Source organism: Ambystoma mexicanum, chromosome 10 (genome assembly GCF_040938575.1).
Source record: "Ambystoma mexicanum isolate Mex_15411 chromosome 10, UKY_AmexF1_1, whole genome shotgun sequence".
Classification (NCBI taxonomy): Eukaryota; Metazoa; Chordata; class Amphibia; order Caudata; family Ambystomatidae; genus Ambystoma; species Ambystoma mexicanum.
In genome coordinates this window covers 678,092,751-678,112,423 of record NC_090932.1, presented here as the reverse complement: position 1 = coordinate 678,112,423, position 19,673 = coordinate 678,092,751, and the positions used below count along the sequence as shown (strand labels likewise).

Genomic DNA, 19,673 nt, shown 5'->3' with positions numbered 1-19,673 from the left:
AGGTTGTGGTTTCTGGGCAGGGAGAGGAGTTTTAGGGCCTTCTGACATAGATTCACCTACTTCTTCTAATCCAACACTCTTAGAATCAGAAACATCATTATCCACATTTGCTGGGGGGTAGGCCCTTCCGACCCACTCTCCAGACTGTTTTTTCCCAGTAACTTAGCAACCAGTTCAGATTGTTTTCCTTTACCAGAGCGGCTCTGTTCCCTACACATGCTTCTTAAAACCTCAGCAATGTAGTTTAAGAGGGTCTCTTCACTGTAGTTTTCCATATTTTACATGGTTTTTCAGTTGATAGACTTTAGTGGTGTTTAGCCTTGTGGTTAGTTGACCCAAGGTAATAGCAGCACTGCAAGTGTAATCACTATACTTAGAAAATCCCATCGCTGTACACCAGTGTTAGGCAGAATCATATACAGTACCCTTAGGGAACACTACATATAATTAAGACTACAAGTGATAGTACAATTTCACCTTTGGTACAAGCCTGTACTACATAGTAAAGTGGTAGCGATGGCTGAGCAGCCAGACTTTTATCAAGAGCAAATGAGCAGTAATAGAGATTACACAAAGGACTACAATTACTGTGACTCAAACAAACACTGACTCAAGGTTTCTGGTTAACAAATGTAAGTACATTTATTTTTAAGCCATCTGTTCACAAAACACTTCACTTCTAGTAAATAAAACCACACTCTAAATATACTACACACAATCAATTCCTCTTGTTCAGGTCAATTCAAGGTAAGTACATTAGAATTTGACAGACCAGTGTTTCGAAACAAAGACGTTACCGTGGGTTAATACGCGATCACTTTTTGACAGTAATGACAGTTCGGTTTTACAAAAATAAAGCGTACCCGCAGAAAGAAATACACCTCAAGTCAAACACACTTCGCACATAGAATTAAAACAAGGGAATAGTGGAGAAAAATCATAGGCAATACTTTTGTCAAGGCAATAGAATCAGAGGACGTTTTCTAAGATGCAGATAAAAGTCAATAGGCCTGCGCCAGTGTCAAATGGAGCCAGGGGCTCTGTTGTCGAGGATCACACGGTTAGAATAGCTCATGATTAAAGTTTGCCAGGAGTACTGGATATTGTTAAAGGGAAGCAAACGTTATAAGACGGAAGGAAGAAAGAACAAGCCTTCGGAAACGAAAAGGGTCCATTCCGTTTCCTCAAGGTCGGACAGAGAGAACGACCAAATGGACACAGTACCTTATTCGGATGAAGAAAGCTGGTGCTACGGCAGTTGCTTCAGTTGTGGGGACAAGAAGAGGATGTCTGGAGCAATCTGCACTACCCAGGGATGAAGCCAGCAGCAGCAAAGCAACGATGAATAAAAGGTGCGCTCCTTAAAAACAGGAGAGGGCTCTTCTGATGGCTATCCGGACCACTACAGTTCTGTGCAGCAATTTCGACCCAGAAGAGGATTCTCTGGCTGTTGAAGGTGAGCTGGTTGATCCCACCAGTCTCAAGGGAAGAAGACTCCGGACTGGATTTTCTCTGTCGTTGAAGGGTAGATAAATCAGGGCTGCAGCAGGGCTTCACCGGGATCCAGGAGTTGCAGCAGCTGTCTTCTTCTCCACCTCTCTTTGGTTCTTGTAGTTCCATTGGCGACTCTGACTACCAGACCAAGAGTCCTGCCTTTTATGCCAAAATCCCCCATTCACACAGCCTAGCTGTCAATCACACAGCAGGGGGGTTGTCCAGTTTGGACAACCACCTCAGCCATTCGACAGAGTGCGACTTGGGTCTCCAAGGAGACCCTGTGCAGGGCGTTACTAAACCCCTCACTCACATTCAGCCCACCTGGACACCCAGACGCCAAAGGAGGGCTTCTGGGCAGAAGCCCGCCAAAGGACGGCAAAAAAGGAAACCAAACTTGGTTTGGTGAGAAAAGCAAACAACAAGAAAGACCTTTCCAACACGAAATGGCGAAAAACCACGCTAGGACCCGAGCGAGATAAAAACGATATGGGGTTGCGGGTTTCATGCTCGAGTCTGTCACCACAGCCAGAAAATTAACACGGGAATCCGCGTAAAAATGATAGTTACCACTGCCACCAGCCATGTCGAGTCGGGAAGGGGGATACAAAGTGCCCCTTGAGTTACAGAAGGACGGGGGAAAGATATTCCCCTCCAGTAATCCATTGTAAGATGGTTTGTACTGGATCAGTATTTTAAACGGACTAGTAAAGCCAATGGTGACTTTACATGTTTCTGGGGCACAGTAGGCATCCCCAGAAATGGAGTTCACAAGGGAAGTCCAAAAGACATGCCTGTGTCACTGCACTAAAGGTGCTGTGTGACACACAAGTAAAAAGATGATGCCTAGGGAGTTAGTGACCTTCACAAAGTTGTGTGCCTCACATTCCTGACCCCTCACAATGGCTGGAATGGTGAAAGTGTTTTTTCAAACATTGACTTCTCAGGATTAGCAGAAATATCTCTTTCATCCAATACGTTCTTGATGGGGATTTCCTGGTATACTGCCCTGGCAGGAATCCTTAAGGGTTTTGCAGATCCCCTGGTATACACCTCTGCCAGGTATCTTTCTCTCAAAGGCTCACTGCCTGATGTGCTTCTTTCACCAGCACGTCCTACAAAGTTCTTTTAATCCTATTCAAAATGGATTACCTGGTATATTCCTATGCCAGGAATCCCCCATCTGGGTTTTTTCAGATGCCCTGGTATACTCCCTTGCCAGGTATATTTCTCCCAAAGGCTCACTGTCTGATGTGTGTCTTTCACTAGGTCTTTCTACAATGTTCTCTTTCAGTATAACACATTTGTACTCCTTCACTGCGTATACTGTTTCAACTTAAGGTACTACTTTTTCCAACTTTCCCCATATTGACATCTCATGTATAGAGACTTGTACAAGTTCTGTCTGTTAACTTCTTCATGGATATTTATTTGCTTGTGGCAATGCTTGTTCCAATTTTCACTGATTGACATCTCATATATGGAGACTTGTAAACATTTTGCCTTTCAACTTCATTAATATTCATTTACTGTTGATAACTTTTACTCCAACTTTCCCATCTTGACTTCTCTTATATGAGGACTTATGTAAATGCTGGCTTTCTAAATTACTTGTCGGTATACAAAATACATGTTCAATGGTTCATATGCCTTTCGACACGTACTGGGGCCCTCAACACCTATGGGCAGACTCACTGGTGATTGATGGCATTTCTGAATGGCAACATGCTGATGCAGCAACGTTTTTACTTTTGGAAAGCTTCCCCTTCATTGTAGACCCTCATTCAGTTCTCTTGCCGGCTCAGCGTTCCTCTGCCGGTAGAACTGTTGCTGCTCACCAAGACTGCATCTCCAAAAGCCCTGCTGTGTCAGTCGCTCTTCCAGCGGTCCCTCCAAGGCATCCGCTGTGCCTCTCCTGGTCTCACGCCTCTCTGGCAAATTATGCCTCCAAGCAGGTGCTTGGAAGCGCTAGCCTTTCTCAGCACGTTCTGTTTCCCAGCGTCTGCTTCTGCCTTCGGTTCTGCTTCCTGCTTTACCCACTGTGTACCTCTCCCCTTCACCTTCACCTTCATTCTTCCATTGCAGGTGTTCACTGTGTTTAAATGTCCTGCGCAGCTGATTTCCAATATAGGAACTAGTCCACACGTTTGGCTTGGAGTTTTTCAATCCACACTGACTCCTTCTTGCTCTTCCTCGTCTCAGTGCTTGAGGCTTTATGGGAGTTGGAAACCATAGGAATTTTGGATATTTTAAAGTTAACATTGTTTCAGTTCTTTGTTTAAATCAAAAGCATAAGAGACAGGAGATGTTAAGTGAGTATTTTGTTTACAAGAAGTATAAATGGTATTCTGTTTAGATTGTTTTACAAGAAGGGGTTTTGGAGGTTTACAATGAGAGGTATTTTTAAAATGACAGCAAGCCATCAGAAATTTAGGAATGATAGGGTCTTCTTCATTTGGAAGGGAAGAATACCACATCTCTCCTGATGGGGTCACCACATTTCCCTGATAACCATCTCCTCCCATGTGATCCTCCCTCATAATACCACCCCCAGGGTCAGGATCAGGTAGCGGCTGCCTATCCCTGGCCACATGGGAGATCTTAGGCTGGGGGTCAGTGATGACTCCACCGGATTCAACACAATATTCTTCAGTGGAAAACAACTTACCTGCATTGCTATCTTCAAACTGGAAATATAACATATAGCCTACTGTAAACCCTTTGCATTTAAGATGGTCCTATGTGAAAATGTTGAATATTGCAGGAAATGGCATTTTATTAAAAAGTATGGCTACTCCGAGCTTGTATGGTGATAAAAAAAAAGTTATCCTAAGGGGTTGGAAGTCAGCGGCCTCCTTTTGTATTGATGACTGGGTGGAAAAATGATTGACCGTCACCACATACGAGAGCGCAATTTACAAGCAGTCCAGGAAATATTATATTTTTGCAGACATTTGGGGATCATTTCTTGATGCATATGGTTAATGCTTCAACTATGTAATGCATATTGTTAACTGTGCACTTATCTCCCTCCCTTTTGATATATGAGAAGCTTATGATCTTGCCTCATACTGTACAAATTACTGTTAAAACATTTCCCAAAATATTCCAAAATTCATCAACAAACAAGGGTTTCATACACGAGCGAGGGCTTTGTGTGGCAAGTCAGATATAGGAGATGGACAGAGGACCTGGTTCAATGATACACTTTCAGAAATTAAAGAAAACCTCTCTTACCCCATTTCTATGAAGGAGTCCCTACTATACAAAACACCAAACGGGTGCTCGTCAGGATGTCTCGCAAATAAATACTGTCCTCCGTCCAAATCTATGCTAACCTACCAACTAACCTACCACTTATGAAAGAATGAAAAAAAAGACAATCTAAGCTTGAACTTAGAATAGGGTTACTTCTCCCTGTTAGTAGCTTAGTGGATGCTCGTTTTCTGTCCCCTACCAAAGAGTTTCCAATCTCCTCCACTTCTGGATCAAGTGTCGATGGTTTCAGAAAAAAAAAATTCTCAGCTTTCTTTCAGGTCTTATCATGTACTCGTTACTTTATCCTACCTCCTGGGAAATCTCCTCTGGACCTGGACAGATTGGTAGTTACAAAATAAACAAGTTCACTCCTTATCTTGTATGCAAGTTTCACCTTCTCAGCCTCGGGTAGGCTTCGGACTCGGTCAGCCCTGTTTGGTGTGTCCTTTCTTTCAGCCCCTCATGGGGTGACTGGTTTCTCAACTCCATGTGGGTCTACATAACCTTGCTTAATAGCTTGTTTCTCTTGATCCTTTCTGGGGTACTTTTATGGTCAATGTTGTGTGGCATGGGGCCTCCCCAGCCCTGCGTGGTAGCTTGCTTTTCTCAACCCCTCCTGGGGTACTCTTATGCTCAGCCCTGCGTGGGCTACGGGCCTGTTCAACCCTCTTTGGTAGTTTGCTTCACTCAAACCCTCCTAGGGTATATTTATGCTCAGCCCTGTGTCGGCTCCTGATTTTCTCAGTCCTTTTATGGGCCAGCTCAGCCTTTCTACCTCCTTCTGGGCTATACAGATTTGCAGCCCAGTCTGGGCTTTGCTGTGGCCGCACCTCCGTCCACCCGCTCTTTGTACAATGTCATTGTACCTCTCTTCCAGCGGTGGTGTGTCTCAGTAGTTTCAGCATCTCTGGCCAGTGAGGCTCCATGGTTCAGAACTGGCTTCGGTCTGCGCAGTTGCGTCTCCTTTCTTGGAGGCCCCATTTCGGGACAGACAGGCTCTGGACGTCTCTTCGGCAGGGTGTTAACCAGCTGCTTCCGGGTGTGGCTTTGGTTCCTTTAAATGTGGTAGTAGCAGGCTCTCCGGTTTCTCTGCTGGACCCCAAGTGGCAGAGTTCTGTGGGCTTCCTCGAGTCCCCACCCACAATGTTAATGACATGGTTCTTCCTTTGTCCTGTGAGGGAGGGTTGTGACTTTTTCTTTTTTTTAAAACTATTTACAGGTTTTACAAAAATTCAACAAGAAATACAAGTAAGAAACATTTCATTCAACAACTTATCACTAGAAATAGCATATACATTAGCATCAAACATGTGAACAGCTTTACACATCCTAGAAATCAGTAATGTCTAATAATGCAGAACAGTAGTAAAGATAAATATGTAATAAATCAGTATCAGAACATAACTATCCTAATTGTAAATCCAGCAAAGCGCAAAAGATAAAGAGAACGAAGAAAAGAAAGACAACACACAAATATACACAGACACACACAACCAACTATAATATCCACAATTCTTATGTGTCTTCATGGATCTTCTACCATACAATTCTTTTCTAAGAACCATATAGATCATTAAATGGTGTCCAGAGTTCTAGTTGGACATCCTCCTGATTCCTTCTACGATACATGCACTTCTCAAAATCTGACAGCAATTGCGCAACACTCCCCCAATTCTCCATTTGTGTTTTAATTCCTGGTTTTCCATAGTTTCAAGATCTGTTTCACTGCTACCACTAAAACCTTATAAATCATTGACTATATTGTTTAGCAACCATATACCTTCCTCTGCCAGATAGAAGAATTGTTTCAAGGGGCATCCCAGGTAGGTTTATAGATCGGGCTTTGTCTATTCTGTCCAGCACATCTCCCGAGAAGCCCTTTGACCGAGAACAATTCCATAACGTATGAGTCAGAGTGCCTCTTTCATTTCCACATGCCCAGCACATGTCACTGTCCAATAAATCAAGGCTATGCAGGCGTACTGGGGTCCAATATAGGCGACCCAGGGTTTCGTGCTGTATGACTCTCAGGCATAGGCCGCCATCCACTTTTGCCTATGTCAGTGGTAACACAGGAGACCACTGCCAAAACCCATCATTTGGCTGCCCACAGAGCAAGGCTGATTGCAAAAGAAACAGAGCTGTGTGAAAATTCGTTTTTGTTGGTTGTCAAATTTGCTAAAATAATGGCTCACAAACCACCCAAAAGACCCAACCTCCTTGTTGGGTGTTAAAGATCATTCTACTTCAAGAATCCACATAAATACAATGTCTACAGAAGTACACTTAACAGAAGAAAATCCACATTGAAGATTGCTTGCTGGAAAGAAATTTGTCAAAAATGGGTGCAATACCGTTACTCGCCTCTGTCAGACGGTAGCGATCTCTAAATCTGACAGGAGAAACTTGTGTCTAAAAAGCTAAATATGCCAAAGAAGGGATTTCCATCAAATGCAATATAGGGTGCCACACATTGATTTTCATGTTGAAAAAAGACTGGAATTTAAATTTGTAACTGTAATTTTTCACAAGGAACTATGTCACAATTGACCATAAGGTAACCCGATTCAGCTAAAACTTCAAAGAGGCTTTCTTCCCCTGAGAACATACCACCCTTTTGCTTCCCACCAAAATGACAGGAAATTTCATTTGAATGCTACTAAGGGGAGGAGGGGCACTTTGGCCTGTTGCTCTGCTGATCCGAGAAAGAGACAATGGGTTCCTTGTACTGAATAGAAAATGCTAATTCGGGTGTGACTGACATCAGCTGCCCTGGCAGGAAGAAGACCATGTGACTCTCTGACTCAGCCAAGCTTGGAGGCGGGCCAAACTGGAAATGTGGATTGGAAACTAAAGTAACTGTATGTTTTGGGGAAAGACTTATAAAATATTGTGCCGAACTGACAAAAATATGAAACTTAGAGATTATTAAAAATGAAAAATTCACTCACAGTTTAAAACTAATCTGGAATCTGTGCAACATTCAGAGACTGAACCACGAACTTTTTAATATTGTAGCTATTGTGATTATGCTAGGAACATGACAAATTACAGGAACATGCCCAGAGGGTATGTGCATGTATGTAGAAAAAATTGTACAGATCCGAAAATGTGTAACCAACCAAAAGCGCGAAAAATTGTCATTTATGAACCAAAACTCGTAGGAGGGTAAGATTTTGACAGAAACGTACCTTAGGCAATCTGTGATGTGTATATGTATTATTAACAAGTTGTGCATATTGAAAATATGTTTTTTGGGAAAAATAGATTTTCTGGCTAAAAGCAAAGGCGATGTTCTTCCCAAGATTGTAAATGGCAGCATCACTCTGGCACATCATGACACACTGTTCCTTTCTCAAATCAGGAGAGGGGAAATTCTTTGACCTATCAGATCCTTAGAGGGTTGGGCATAGACATTCAGCCTTCCCACCCACTTTGGAAAATGGATAAATAGGGACTGCTGAGGACAGGCAAGACAGATACTTTCACTCATCACTGATCTACCAGCGAAGCGCTCTGCAGGAAAAACCCATCTCTAGATTCAGACTCCAGAACCAGACTCAGAACCCTGAAGCAGAGGCCTAACCCAAAAGCTGAACTCTTCTCAGTGGGCCTGTGAAAATCTAGCAACCTGATTTAACCGCTAAACTTCCACGGGGCCTAACCCATTCAACAGCCTGGCTGAGCTGGCTGAGCTGTTTGCTGCTTCTGGCCAACAACCTTTGCTAGAACCCACGATCCAGATCAGTCCAGCAGAGCTGTAACCCAGAACCCATCAGATCCAGTCCAAGAGGCCGCGCAGAGAGTGCTGAGAGCAGAACCAAGCGCCTGAGACTTGTCCGGTGACGAGCGAAGTCCAGGCCAAACCCTTGACCAGATCTTTGACGGGTCCATTTTACACCAGAGTTGTGAGCATTTAGCGTAGAACTGTCCACAGTCACCTCTTAGTTTAAAGTAATCCATCCAACCCATTCCAACATATCCAGACTGCATTGTAGAATCTCTTTTGTCCATTCTGAATCCTTTCTCATCCATCTAATCCTGTGATAATTGTTAGTGTAAGCCAACCGTATGTGCTAGGAACGAAATTTAAGTGTCAATTTGAAGCTAACATCCTCAGCTTCTCATAACATTCCAATTCCTTATATTATTTCCGTAATTGCGTTTCTTTCATGTGGAAATGTTGCTGCGAATTTGCATTTGGCTACATTTCACCACATGTAAAAACGGCTATTTCTTGATTTCAACTTCTGAATTTCGTTTTCCATCTGCTTACCATTCAACAATCATTGCTAGTGTTGACCTGAACCAATCCAAAGCAACTCTCACTAGTTCTGAATCTCATTTAGTGAATTCAAATCACTTTAGCATTTTTCCCATCCAATTCAAACCACATCTAAAAGCAATTGACCTGTTTTAAAATCATTACTGTTCTCCCTAAGCTTGCTGGGAAGAATCCGGATTGAAACTACAATTGTTGATTGTTATTCCTGATACCTGTGTGCCATCATTCATCTCTTCCTATTGCATATTGGGGGGAGTGAGTAACAACAGGGGGAAAGAGTGATCATATTGTCTTTGGTTGAATTCATATCAAGTTTCTTTCTGTGTTGCATTTTTTCTTATCATTGCATTTCCTTGAACCACGCAAAGTTATTCTCTGCTACATTATTCTTCCTATTCCTACTCCTAATTGATTAAAGAGATTGTTGAAATTGTCATATTACCCATTGCCGATCATTGTTCATATTTATAAGTGTGATATTCAGATATTATCCATATTTATAAAAGTGTGATATATATTGTTCAATTCTTCAAATAAATCTTTTAATTTGCAAAACAAACTTATTTCTTGGTTCAGTGAGACAGGGGGAATTCAAAGAGAGGGACGTTATATAAGGGTACATCATCCAGAATTAAAACAACTTTTGACATAAGAATATATAAATAAGGGTTTCCATTGGGCATCCCATACTAGGCATTGACTTAGTTGGAGTGCTGGATTGAAATCACTTACAGCACCTCCAAGGGGTTCTTTCTCCATTGCGCCCGATAACATCCCTAGCCCCTGCAGCAAGAGCAATTCTAGCTCCCTAATATACCCATTACTCTTTTCTCCAGACTAAATGTGTGCTGTACCTCTTTAAAAGGTACCATTTGTCCATCGCGTACAACATCCTCTATATTCAAAACACGTTTCAAGGTCCAACTTCGCCAAAACAGGGATTTATTTGCAATTTGGAGGTCAGGATTCCCCCAAAGAGAGACCTTGTAATGTAAATATATATTCTTATCAGTGCCAGTCAGCCAAGCGGTAAGTGATTGTCGTGTCACATCCGTAGTGGCCAATTCATTATTGTTTATTGACATTTTCTCCATTGAATAGATATTATTCAGTTCAAATGGAGAAAACCTTTCTCTCTCAATTGTCAACTAAACCGGCTCGTGCATTTTTAGGCATCATAAACTGGGCAGCTTTCTTCAGTATAAAACTCCATATTTAATAAAGTCTGGGTAACCAAAACCATCTTCCTGTATACTACGCACCAGGATATACCTGAGAAATCTCGGCTTCTTTTTTTCACCCCATAGGAAGTTCTGAAATATTCGATCAATTCTCTTTAGCAACTATTTTGTGGCACGCAAAGGAAGTGACTGAATGATGGACGAGTTTCTAAGCACGAGCCCAGGATTTGAACTTGTGTTGATATGCATAGTCTTGCTTCCAAGACAAACACGTTGCCCCTGAGCTATCCTCTCGGCCCATATATATTAGCAGATTGATCAAGACGGTGGGGTGACCATGATTGCAGGTAAGTTATGAGGCTCTTAATAGATGGAGATGTGCAACTAGAAAGTAAAGTGAATGCAGAGTGCTGTTCAAGTGAGAATTCTTCAAATTAGGTCTATACCATAGATTGTAGACTTCATTCAGTGCATTCTGGTTCACCAAGTGGCAGTGTATATAATGGAATCCATGTGCTAATCTCAAAAGTACACCTTACTTTGCTACCGCACATTATGTCTTTCCTTTTTAAGAACTGCCTGCCTTACCAAGGTTTTTCAGAAGAAATTGGAGATGATTTTCACCATGTTTACTATTAAGATGAGGAGCTAGTTTAACAATTCATTGTGATGGAATGGGCCATTCCCATGGTAGCCAGCAAAGGCGGCCTCCCCCACCTAATCTTCCTTGAATTAGTGGGTCAAAGGTACATTACATACTGACCTTTGATTAGGCACTTTGACTTCACTGTCAAATATTGTTTGAATGTTCAAAACTGTGTGTAAATTCATATGCTGCACTACATCATTTTCAGAGACAGCCAAAATGCCATCAGGTAAATAACACCGGTGCTGCCTTTGAAAAAAATGTGCTGTCCTCTTAAAAAATGTCTGCAGCAGAAGCCAGCCAGAAAGGCATCTATTTGAAGCGGTAAACCTCATGTGGTGCAATGAGCAGTGGCTGGTGGGCTAACCAAGGGCTTCGTTTGAACTATGATGGTAGACAGATGTGATTTGGAAGGCAATGAACTATGATGATGCTTCAAAAGTGGATACCAATTCAGCACTGTTGACATTGTAAATCACATAAGTCAATGCATATACTTATGTCTCAGCCTTCTTTTCACGTTAAAACCTTCTGTCACTACCATTTAGACACATCTATGGGTTCTGTTACCTCACTGGGGCATAACCTTTTTTTGTATTTCCTTAAAGGCTCCACTCTTGTAATCGGCAACCCTTTAACATTGTGTTCCACAAGTTTCACGCCTTTTCACAGGCCTGTTGCTAAACTCCACTACTGTGCTTAGCCTATCTCTTGAGAAATAATGGCACAACAACCCCACATCAATACAGGTCTCTATTTCTGCTTGTAGCATTTGTGCTAGGCTTTGAACTACAAGGCTATATCACACAGGAACGGATGTCGGCTGGCACCGATACTGTTACCTCCCAAACACCCCCTTCTGTGATAAAGAGGTGCATTGGGAAGGTGAGTTAGCCAGTACTGTCTAGGTGGGGGCAGGAGAAAGGGTCTTCTCCCAAGTGTACTGTCTAAAGGCATGGGGGGCTGGGGTCGATAGCTGTTCAGTGTAACACTAGTGGAAGAGAAGTGAAGAGCAATCCGTACAAGACTTCCCATAGACCACTTCACTGCCTGGGGGCCCAGACCCCCAAACTCACCATGGCTATAGGTCTGGCTGGTGGCCAATTCTGGTGGAGGAACACTGTCGAGCAAGCAGGCATTGATTGACAACCTGGAAACTTGGTCGTAAATATCTGCAGGAACGAATCCAGTGGTGGAAGTGGGTGGGGGCGTTTGGGAACGGTGCTCCTCTCATTTTTTTTTAATTAAGTTGTACTGTTCCTATACTTTTATTTTAAAAAGAAACCGTTCTGGAATGGTTTAGTTTAAAAAGGAAAGTGTAGGAGGAAGTTGAAATGTGCACTTCAGTGCACTGCATGGAACGTTCACTTAAACAGCAGGCGCATGCGTTTAGGGGTTTGTACTGCACGTAGGAAGGGGTGTGGCGATGTGGTTTGTGGGGAGCGGGGATAGTCCAGCAGGGAACATAATTCTGCGACTTCCGTTGGTACATTTCGACCATGAAGCCAAGAATTTTCACTGGCATTATAGCAGCCAATGAGACACCAATGATACATCACGTTACAAGGCAATGGGCGTAGGCACGTAGACAGCTTTTGTAGATGGCAGTTTACACACGTGGGCTGTGTCTTCTGAGAACTGACCATGAGTGAAGAAACTGCAGACGTAGTTAACACTTGTGGTACCAATGTTCACAGAGTCCTGTGGAGTCAGTGGTCTGCTGATTCCTGGCAATGTGTACCCTGCTAAACGTGTTTTTAAATAATGATGGTATTTTTGAGCCTCCAATGCCACCCTTGGGCAGAGGCACTCTTGAAAGACCGTTCCGAGTGCACACACGTACTGCACCTTCCTCATGAATATATGAATTGGCCAGGGTCTGACTGGGCCATAAAATTGTATCGGGCACCAATGAAAAAGTGGCCCACATTTGCAAATGTCTATTCATTCCTTTGTGACACTGTTTGAATAGTAACCAAGGGGGATTTTTTTGATAAAATGTGATACAAACTTTGCATTTTAAAGAATATTTATTCAGCACCACTTGTCAAAACCAGTGAAGTAACTCATCAACATGGCCCACACGGGCCAAAAAAGTGTCCCACTTTGACCCAAAAAACTGGCTCACGGCAGCATTTTGCGTTTTTGGTTCCGCCATGGGCCTATTGCCCTATAGGCCAGTCCGGGCCTGGAGTTGCCGTCTACCACTGCAGGTGTTTAGCAATTGAAGTAACAATAAATTGTTTACCTCACACAAACACACAACTGACTGGCGCCCTGGAACCGTCCAACTTATTTTCCAACGATACTCTCCCATTTACATAACCTTGTTGCCAAATTTAGCCAATCAATAATATTGTATCTCAGATAAAGAGCAAACTATATCACAAAAAACACACAAATGTGCTAGCCGAGGAATTCAGTGTGAGCAGTTCGTTGAGTTTATTACATGACAGTACCCTTGGCAACAAACGCAAATGAATAAAAACATCATTTAATATTAGATTTCCTTTTTGTAATTCAGACAAAGCTTCTAAAACCAATTTTTTTAAAAGGCTGTCAACACAGGCTGCCTAATTCATGTAACAATGGAGGCTCTGTCAAAATAAATTGTGCATTTTATGTTACACTTAGAACTGTCAATTCCGCCCTAACACTATTATTAAACAACAAACACACAAGGTACACGGAAAATTTCATTTTGTTTCATGTAACACTTAAAAAATCGTGCACTGGAGATGTGTTGCTTGAGTTTTCCAAAAACACTAGCATTGTACTACAGACACACCGGGTACATGGAACATTTCATTTGGTTTCAGGTAACGTAAAATCACGCACAAAATATTTTTTGCTTGGACTGCATTAGGTTTTAAGAATACCTCAAAAATACTGCTATAGGTTGCCAGTAGAGTGGTAAAGGCCCCGCCGAGTCCCCCACTTCCTTTGTTTTTAACATCTGGTTTACGCGACCTAGTCCTCTTATCTGTACCTTTTGCTCATTCTAATTCTTGCTGCAAACTAAGGTCTGGATACTCCTGGCAGGGGCACAGTACGCCACTCCATGGACAAGCCTATGCAATTCAAAATCACTATCGTGGTGATTTCACCCAGTATAAAAGCTTTTTAACATACCGTACCATACAATCATACCATAACATAACTTAATGAGGCTGCACCCTTACAGTGTATACAATAGTTTCTGGTTTGGATCAGGGATGTATTTTCCTGTATGCAATATACATGGCAGAACAATCAAAATAATGAACTACAGTTTCACAAGCTATGTGATCACAAAAAAACATGGTTTTATTAATTTATCCATGGAACAGTAGATCAGGATAGTAGAATCAATGCCCCAAACTGGAGTTTAAATATAATAGTGCCCACTGAACCAAGGGCTGCAAGCCTGACCATATACTAAATTGACGAGACAATTAGCGATGTTATTTCGTGTTCTATTATGTAACAGGGATTTATACTACACAGATCTGCTATTTGTCATGGTCTCTACCCTGGCAGATCTGAAAGAGAGGTGTGTAGGTTAGGTTAGTGGGGATACAAGGAAAATACAACATAGCTTTGCTGCTGTTAATGCGTGCTGTTCGGAGGTACCTGGCTACTTTGGAGAGGTTTGTTTCTAGGTGGTCTGTGTCGAGGGCATAGAGGCATTTGTGTCCAGATTGCAGCCTTGTGTGCCCCTTGTGGTAGGGTATATTGACTGTGAATGTGGTATGTATGTTGGTTGTAGAGGCTGTGACAAATCGAGAAAATGTGTCCCTTCTCCACATGGTGAGGACCCCCCTGTGAGGCAAGGGAGGTGAGTCTGTTCCGCAACACCCTCCGTAGGTGTCGAGGAAAGTGGGACCTCACCGGGAGAGGCTCCCCCTTTGGGGGTAAGGACTCCTGCTCCTGTGAGGAAATCCCTTCACCGGTAGATATAATGGCATAGATGGGACTACACAATCCTATCAAGTGTCAAGACTGTGCCGAAGAAGAGGCTGGCGGATGCTATTCTTCAGGGTGAAGAGAAAATCTCTCTTTACGGCAAACTAACCAATCCACGAGAAGAGTGTATTGAAAGGAGAACACTTGTCATGTAAAGAACGAGAACGGAGAGAGAGCGCATACGTTTCCACGCAGGGGCAGTTCGCTGCCGACATGAACTTGGGAAGAGGCGAGCAATCGCAGAACTCAGAACCCACCAATTCCAAGCTTGCTGGGAAGCAAGAGAACAAACGCTGAATGGTTAGCGTACCAGAGAGCCTGAGAGGAGAGGAAATGGTGATGGTGTGAACCTGAGAGAGTCAGGATGGGCAGCTGACCCACGCAACAACCCAAAGGCCATCTGAGGGAAGCTGCTACAAGTGATGGCGGCTCCCTGGTGAGATACTGTGGAAACCTGAAGAAGTGCAAAGGCCGCAGGCGAGGAAGCCGGCTTACAAACACAACAAAGTCATCAAACTGACACCAGACCTGTAAGAGTCCCAGGATCTGTTCCTAAGAAGAATGAAGGTACCGAGAGACCAGGGAGGCACAGGAAGAAAAATGAAGAGTTTGTAATAGAACAAACAACATGTCTCTTTGAGAATAAGAAAGAAGAGTTACTATATTTGAACTGTGATGAGATGAGCACGGAACCCATAAATCCCTTAGGGAAACCCACAGCATCTTTTCCCTGCTTCTCATGATTGGATGGCAGACTATACAGATTATCTAACCCCTCCTGGTACTAAGAGGTGGGCCTGGCCTGTGCCCAGGTGATCACGTCCCTTTTGAGTTTAGGGTTGTCTCTTTTGCGTGTCATTTAATTCCCCAGTCCTATGGAAGTGAGTGTTTGATGGATACAGAACAATACCCTTCTTGCGTTCCTGGCTGAGCTTTGTTTCTGCCTGTTCCTGCCGAGGGGCGCTGACGTTCCTGTGTTCCCACATCTTCCTAGAAGTAGGGGCTTCCCTTAAGTGTCATTTGTTTGGGTGCCGCTGAGTCCATGCTACTTTAGTTTTCCCTGAACCAGGATCTCCCCATCCTTTCTCTCTCTTCCCGACCATACATGTCATTGCCCCCTTGGAACCCCAACTTCCCTTTGTCATTCACAGACCCCTTGAATCTGTGCCCTCCTAAGTGACAGAAAATCCTGTACATTGCTGTTAGTGCTGACTGGGGTGGTTAATCAGAGGTATGAATTACAAGAGACAGAAGCACAACTATAGAAATTACGTGCTGTGTGCATTTCCTATAGCATCTTTAGGGATTCAAAGTCAGGACATTCTTTTTCGATTGTAGGTGAGGTTTTTAGGAAACTTTTTTTCTATCCATAAATAGAGCAGTGACTTTTTCCAGTGCCACAATTTGTCTTGCCTCATAGGCCGGGCCCTAGTCTCTAAATTGTGTGCTTCTTTATTAACCCATGTCTAGCAAATTGCACTCTGACCACTGTTTCCAAGTAAAATATGATCTCTATCCATAGATCCCTCTCCATAATGTCTTTTTGCTTGCATATTTTTACTATCGGAATTAAAAACACATGCATACCCGTTTACCTCGAACACAAGCCCATGCATTGTGCCATGTATTCAAATATCCTCAAATTGAAAATCTTCTACTTATAAAGCTGAATCCTAAAATTTGACTCTTAAATATTTGATATGGATGTTGCAAATTATGAATTAAGGATTCTTTCTTTGTTCTTTTACTAGGTTATGCAAGAGTTAAAAAGCAGGGACATAAGTAGGTCATTCAGGAAATCCATAAACAGGAAAGAGGGGATCACAGCTATTGGAGGAACTTCACAAATTTCAAGCGAAGGCACACAACATTCATATTCAGGTAAGTAGGCTGGTATTGAATGTCCATTATTTGACAGCAGTCATTTGTAATGCTGGCACCTTTTAAAAATGGTTGTAACATTATTGTGTTCCATCTAAACCAGAGGATGCAACCTGTGGCTCGCCAGATGTTTCTGACTATGACCCATCATCATTGGCCATGCTGGCTAGGGCTGATGGGACAAAGGTTTCTGAACCCTGCCCTAAACTTTTCTGTGGTCCCACTTTCAGGTCTACCTGTGCAACTGATTTGCCTGGTTCCACTTGTGTTTTTTATGTGTGAACAATACAAATATTCATATGAGGATGTGATGTACCAGGATTGATGGCCAAAGTTCTCAATCAAATCATATATGAAATGGTCTAGCCTCAGTTGTATTTTATTTTTGGCCACTAATTTTTCCTCTTGTAAAGCAGAAGTCACCGTCTGATCTCTCTCTTTACTACAGTAGTATTTATAAGCATATGTTCAGGTGTGGTGCAAATCAACAAAATAGTAGGTAAGTACAGAACTCAGAAAGGAGTAGTGGTACTCATTTACTACATGATTCAGTGACCAAGGATGAATGGTCCGCTGTATGGAATTGAGCTGAATGGAGTGCCACTATTTGATGATGTTGCATGAAAGTATTCTGCTCGGAAGCTCAGAGAAATAATGGTTTGACCAAGAATGCACATGGGACTATGACTGGCGAAGCCAGGAAATCTTAGGAGAGACATGACGATAATCAGTTGTGGTGAATTTAGAAGCTATCAAATTTCTATTAGAGTAAACATATTTTAGGTTGGCTATGTTTATGTGATAGGCAAAGTAGCAAGCCTAGATGAACCATAGAGGTTCTGCTTTGTCCCTTATTCTTTTTAACATCTACATCTTTCTGCTGATCTGCCTCATCCGCTCCTACGGCATCAGGTGCTACTTGTATGTGGACGATACATAGTTACTGATCCGCCTTGGTCTGGATCAGGCTGAGGTGTCGGCATGCCTGCATAAGTGCCTGACTGCCGTGGGACAGTGGAAAGGGCAAAATTGGCTGAAATTGAATGGAGACAAAACCATGGTGTTGGTGCCCCTTCCCCCCATCCCTCACTGTGGATCTCTTCTTTTTGGCCCTCTTCTCTGGGCCCGCTCCTGGCTCCTTCCACAAAGATAAAAAATATTGCTGTTATCATGTCGGGTAACCTGTCTCTGGGCCTTCAAGTCTCCTCAGTATGTCCACAGGGGCATTTCCAGCTAAACATTCTTAGGAAAGTGCCCCACTTGATTCCTCCCTTGCTGCATCCACCTGTAGTAGCAGCAATGATTCTTAGCAGGTTGGACTACTGTAATTCTTTGTACCTTGCACAGCCTAAGGGGCTGATTGGCAGATTACAGCGCCTCCAGAATCTGGCAGCCATGCTGGCAACGGGCACTCCTTATGGGTCCCACATATCCCCTGTACTCCGTTCTCTCCATTGGCTCCCGGTGGCACAGCAAGTTCAATTCAAGGCGCTGTGCATTGTTCACCGGGCCCTGCATGGCCACGGGGCAGAGTATCTTTGTGTTAAATTTGAGCGGTACGTTCCTAACCGCCCATTGCACTCAGCTTCAGCAGGTCTACTCTTGGTGACCCCTTTCGCCGTGCATGACTGGGCGGATGGGCCTTCTCTGTTGCAGCAACTCAACTGTGGAACAGTCTCCCACTGACTCTGAAGTCGCTGTCCAATCACCTAGCCTTTTGGAAGGCTCTTAAGACCTATCTTTTTTAACCATGTTGTTTCTCCAAGCTTTTCTGTGCCCTCATGCTTGTAGCTTTTTCCTCCTCCCAGCGCCAAGATGCCTTCAGGTGAATGTGCGCTCTATAAATAACCAAAACATAACATAAAATGATTTCACAAAACTCCACTTATCAGTTTGCACTACGCTCCCAAAATGGAACTTTCTCACAATTCCAAAACCTGGACCAAATCCCCACAGGTTGCAGATTTTCCCAAAGCAAAAACCTAAATCCACGCCCCCCTCTCCCCCCAAACTACCAAACCCCTGATCACAATCACTCTCAAAATACATCTTGGTACCTGGAACAAAACCCAAACTGTTTTTCTGAAACAGGTATTGGAAATAAGGAGCAGAACAGAGAAAATCAACAGGGACCACAAGCCAATGATAAGAATGTTAACAGAATTGAGATGGAGAGTTGTTAAAGCACTGGAAGTCCCAGAGGAGGCAGGCTGACCAGATGGACACAACATCCCCTCTCACGTTCGTGGGTGGGAGAATTGGAAATCCAGAGCCCAACCATTTCAATCAGTGACCCCTAGGGAACAATGAGGCCCTCAATTTGACAGGGAAAATGCCCATTAAAAAAAGCCAAGGCCCAGCAGGGAGCAGTTATGAATCCTAAATCCTAAGGTCTAGGAGGGACCTGTTAAGAAACTTGAAGGTTTCAAGGTCCACAGTGGACCTGCTGTAAAATCCTGAAAAACATATGGTCTAGGAGAGTTGTGCGGTAAACAGTGAGCAACCTAAGGTCTAGGACAGATTATCAGAGAATCCTGAAGATGTAAAAGAGGAGAGAATCCTATGAGTGAATATTGCAAGGCCCTGTTGAAGCCTTATGAAAGAGAACTGTCAAACTAAATACCTGTCAGTGGCTCTGGGACATGTGGCAAACACTGTGAGGCTGAAGGAACCTCAGCTCTGTGAGTCACTCTGGAAGCATCCTTCCCAGGAAAAGTTGCTTGTTTTGGTTTTGATTACCATAGGGCTTGACATTTACAGTTTAGGATTATAGGACTCTTGTGCTGGTCAAACCTTGGATATTCGTTTATTAATCAAGGGTAGCCCAGAGGCTAACCACTCTTAAGATTAGGTGTGAAGACTTACTGTTGGCCATGTCGTTTGAGCATTTTCTTTGCAGCATAGGGTGTCCCTGGAGGGTCTAGAGTTAACAGAGGTTAGGCATTACTTTCAGTTGAGATATTATGGAAATTGGAGTGCAAGA

At 43.1% G+C, this 19,673-nt stretch overlaps 1 protein-coding gene across 3 annotated transcripts in view; it reads left to right on the top strand.

Annotated features, from left to right (window-relative positions):
* The window catches only part of PLS1 (plastin 1), a 697,248-nt gene that overhangs the window by 435,201 nt on the left and 242,374 nt on the right, over positions 1-19,673 (top strand). For all 3 annotated transcript variants that reach the window (XM_069618268.1, XM_069618269.1, XM_069618267.1), the window contains exon 4: positions 16,561-16,690. In XM_069618268.1, the coding sequence (XP_069474369.1) occupies positions 16,561-16,690 (130 nt within the window). The remainder of the gene's footprint in view (positions 1-16,560; positions 16,691-19,673) is intronic.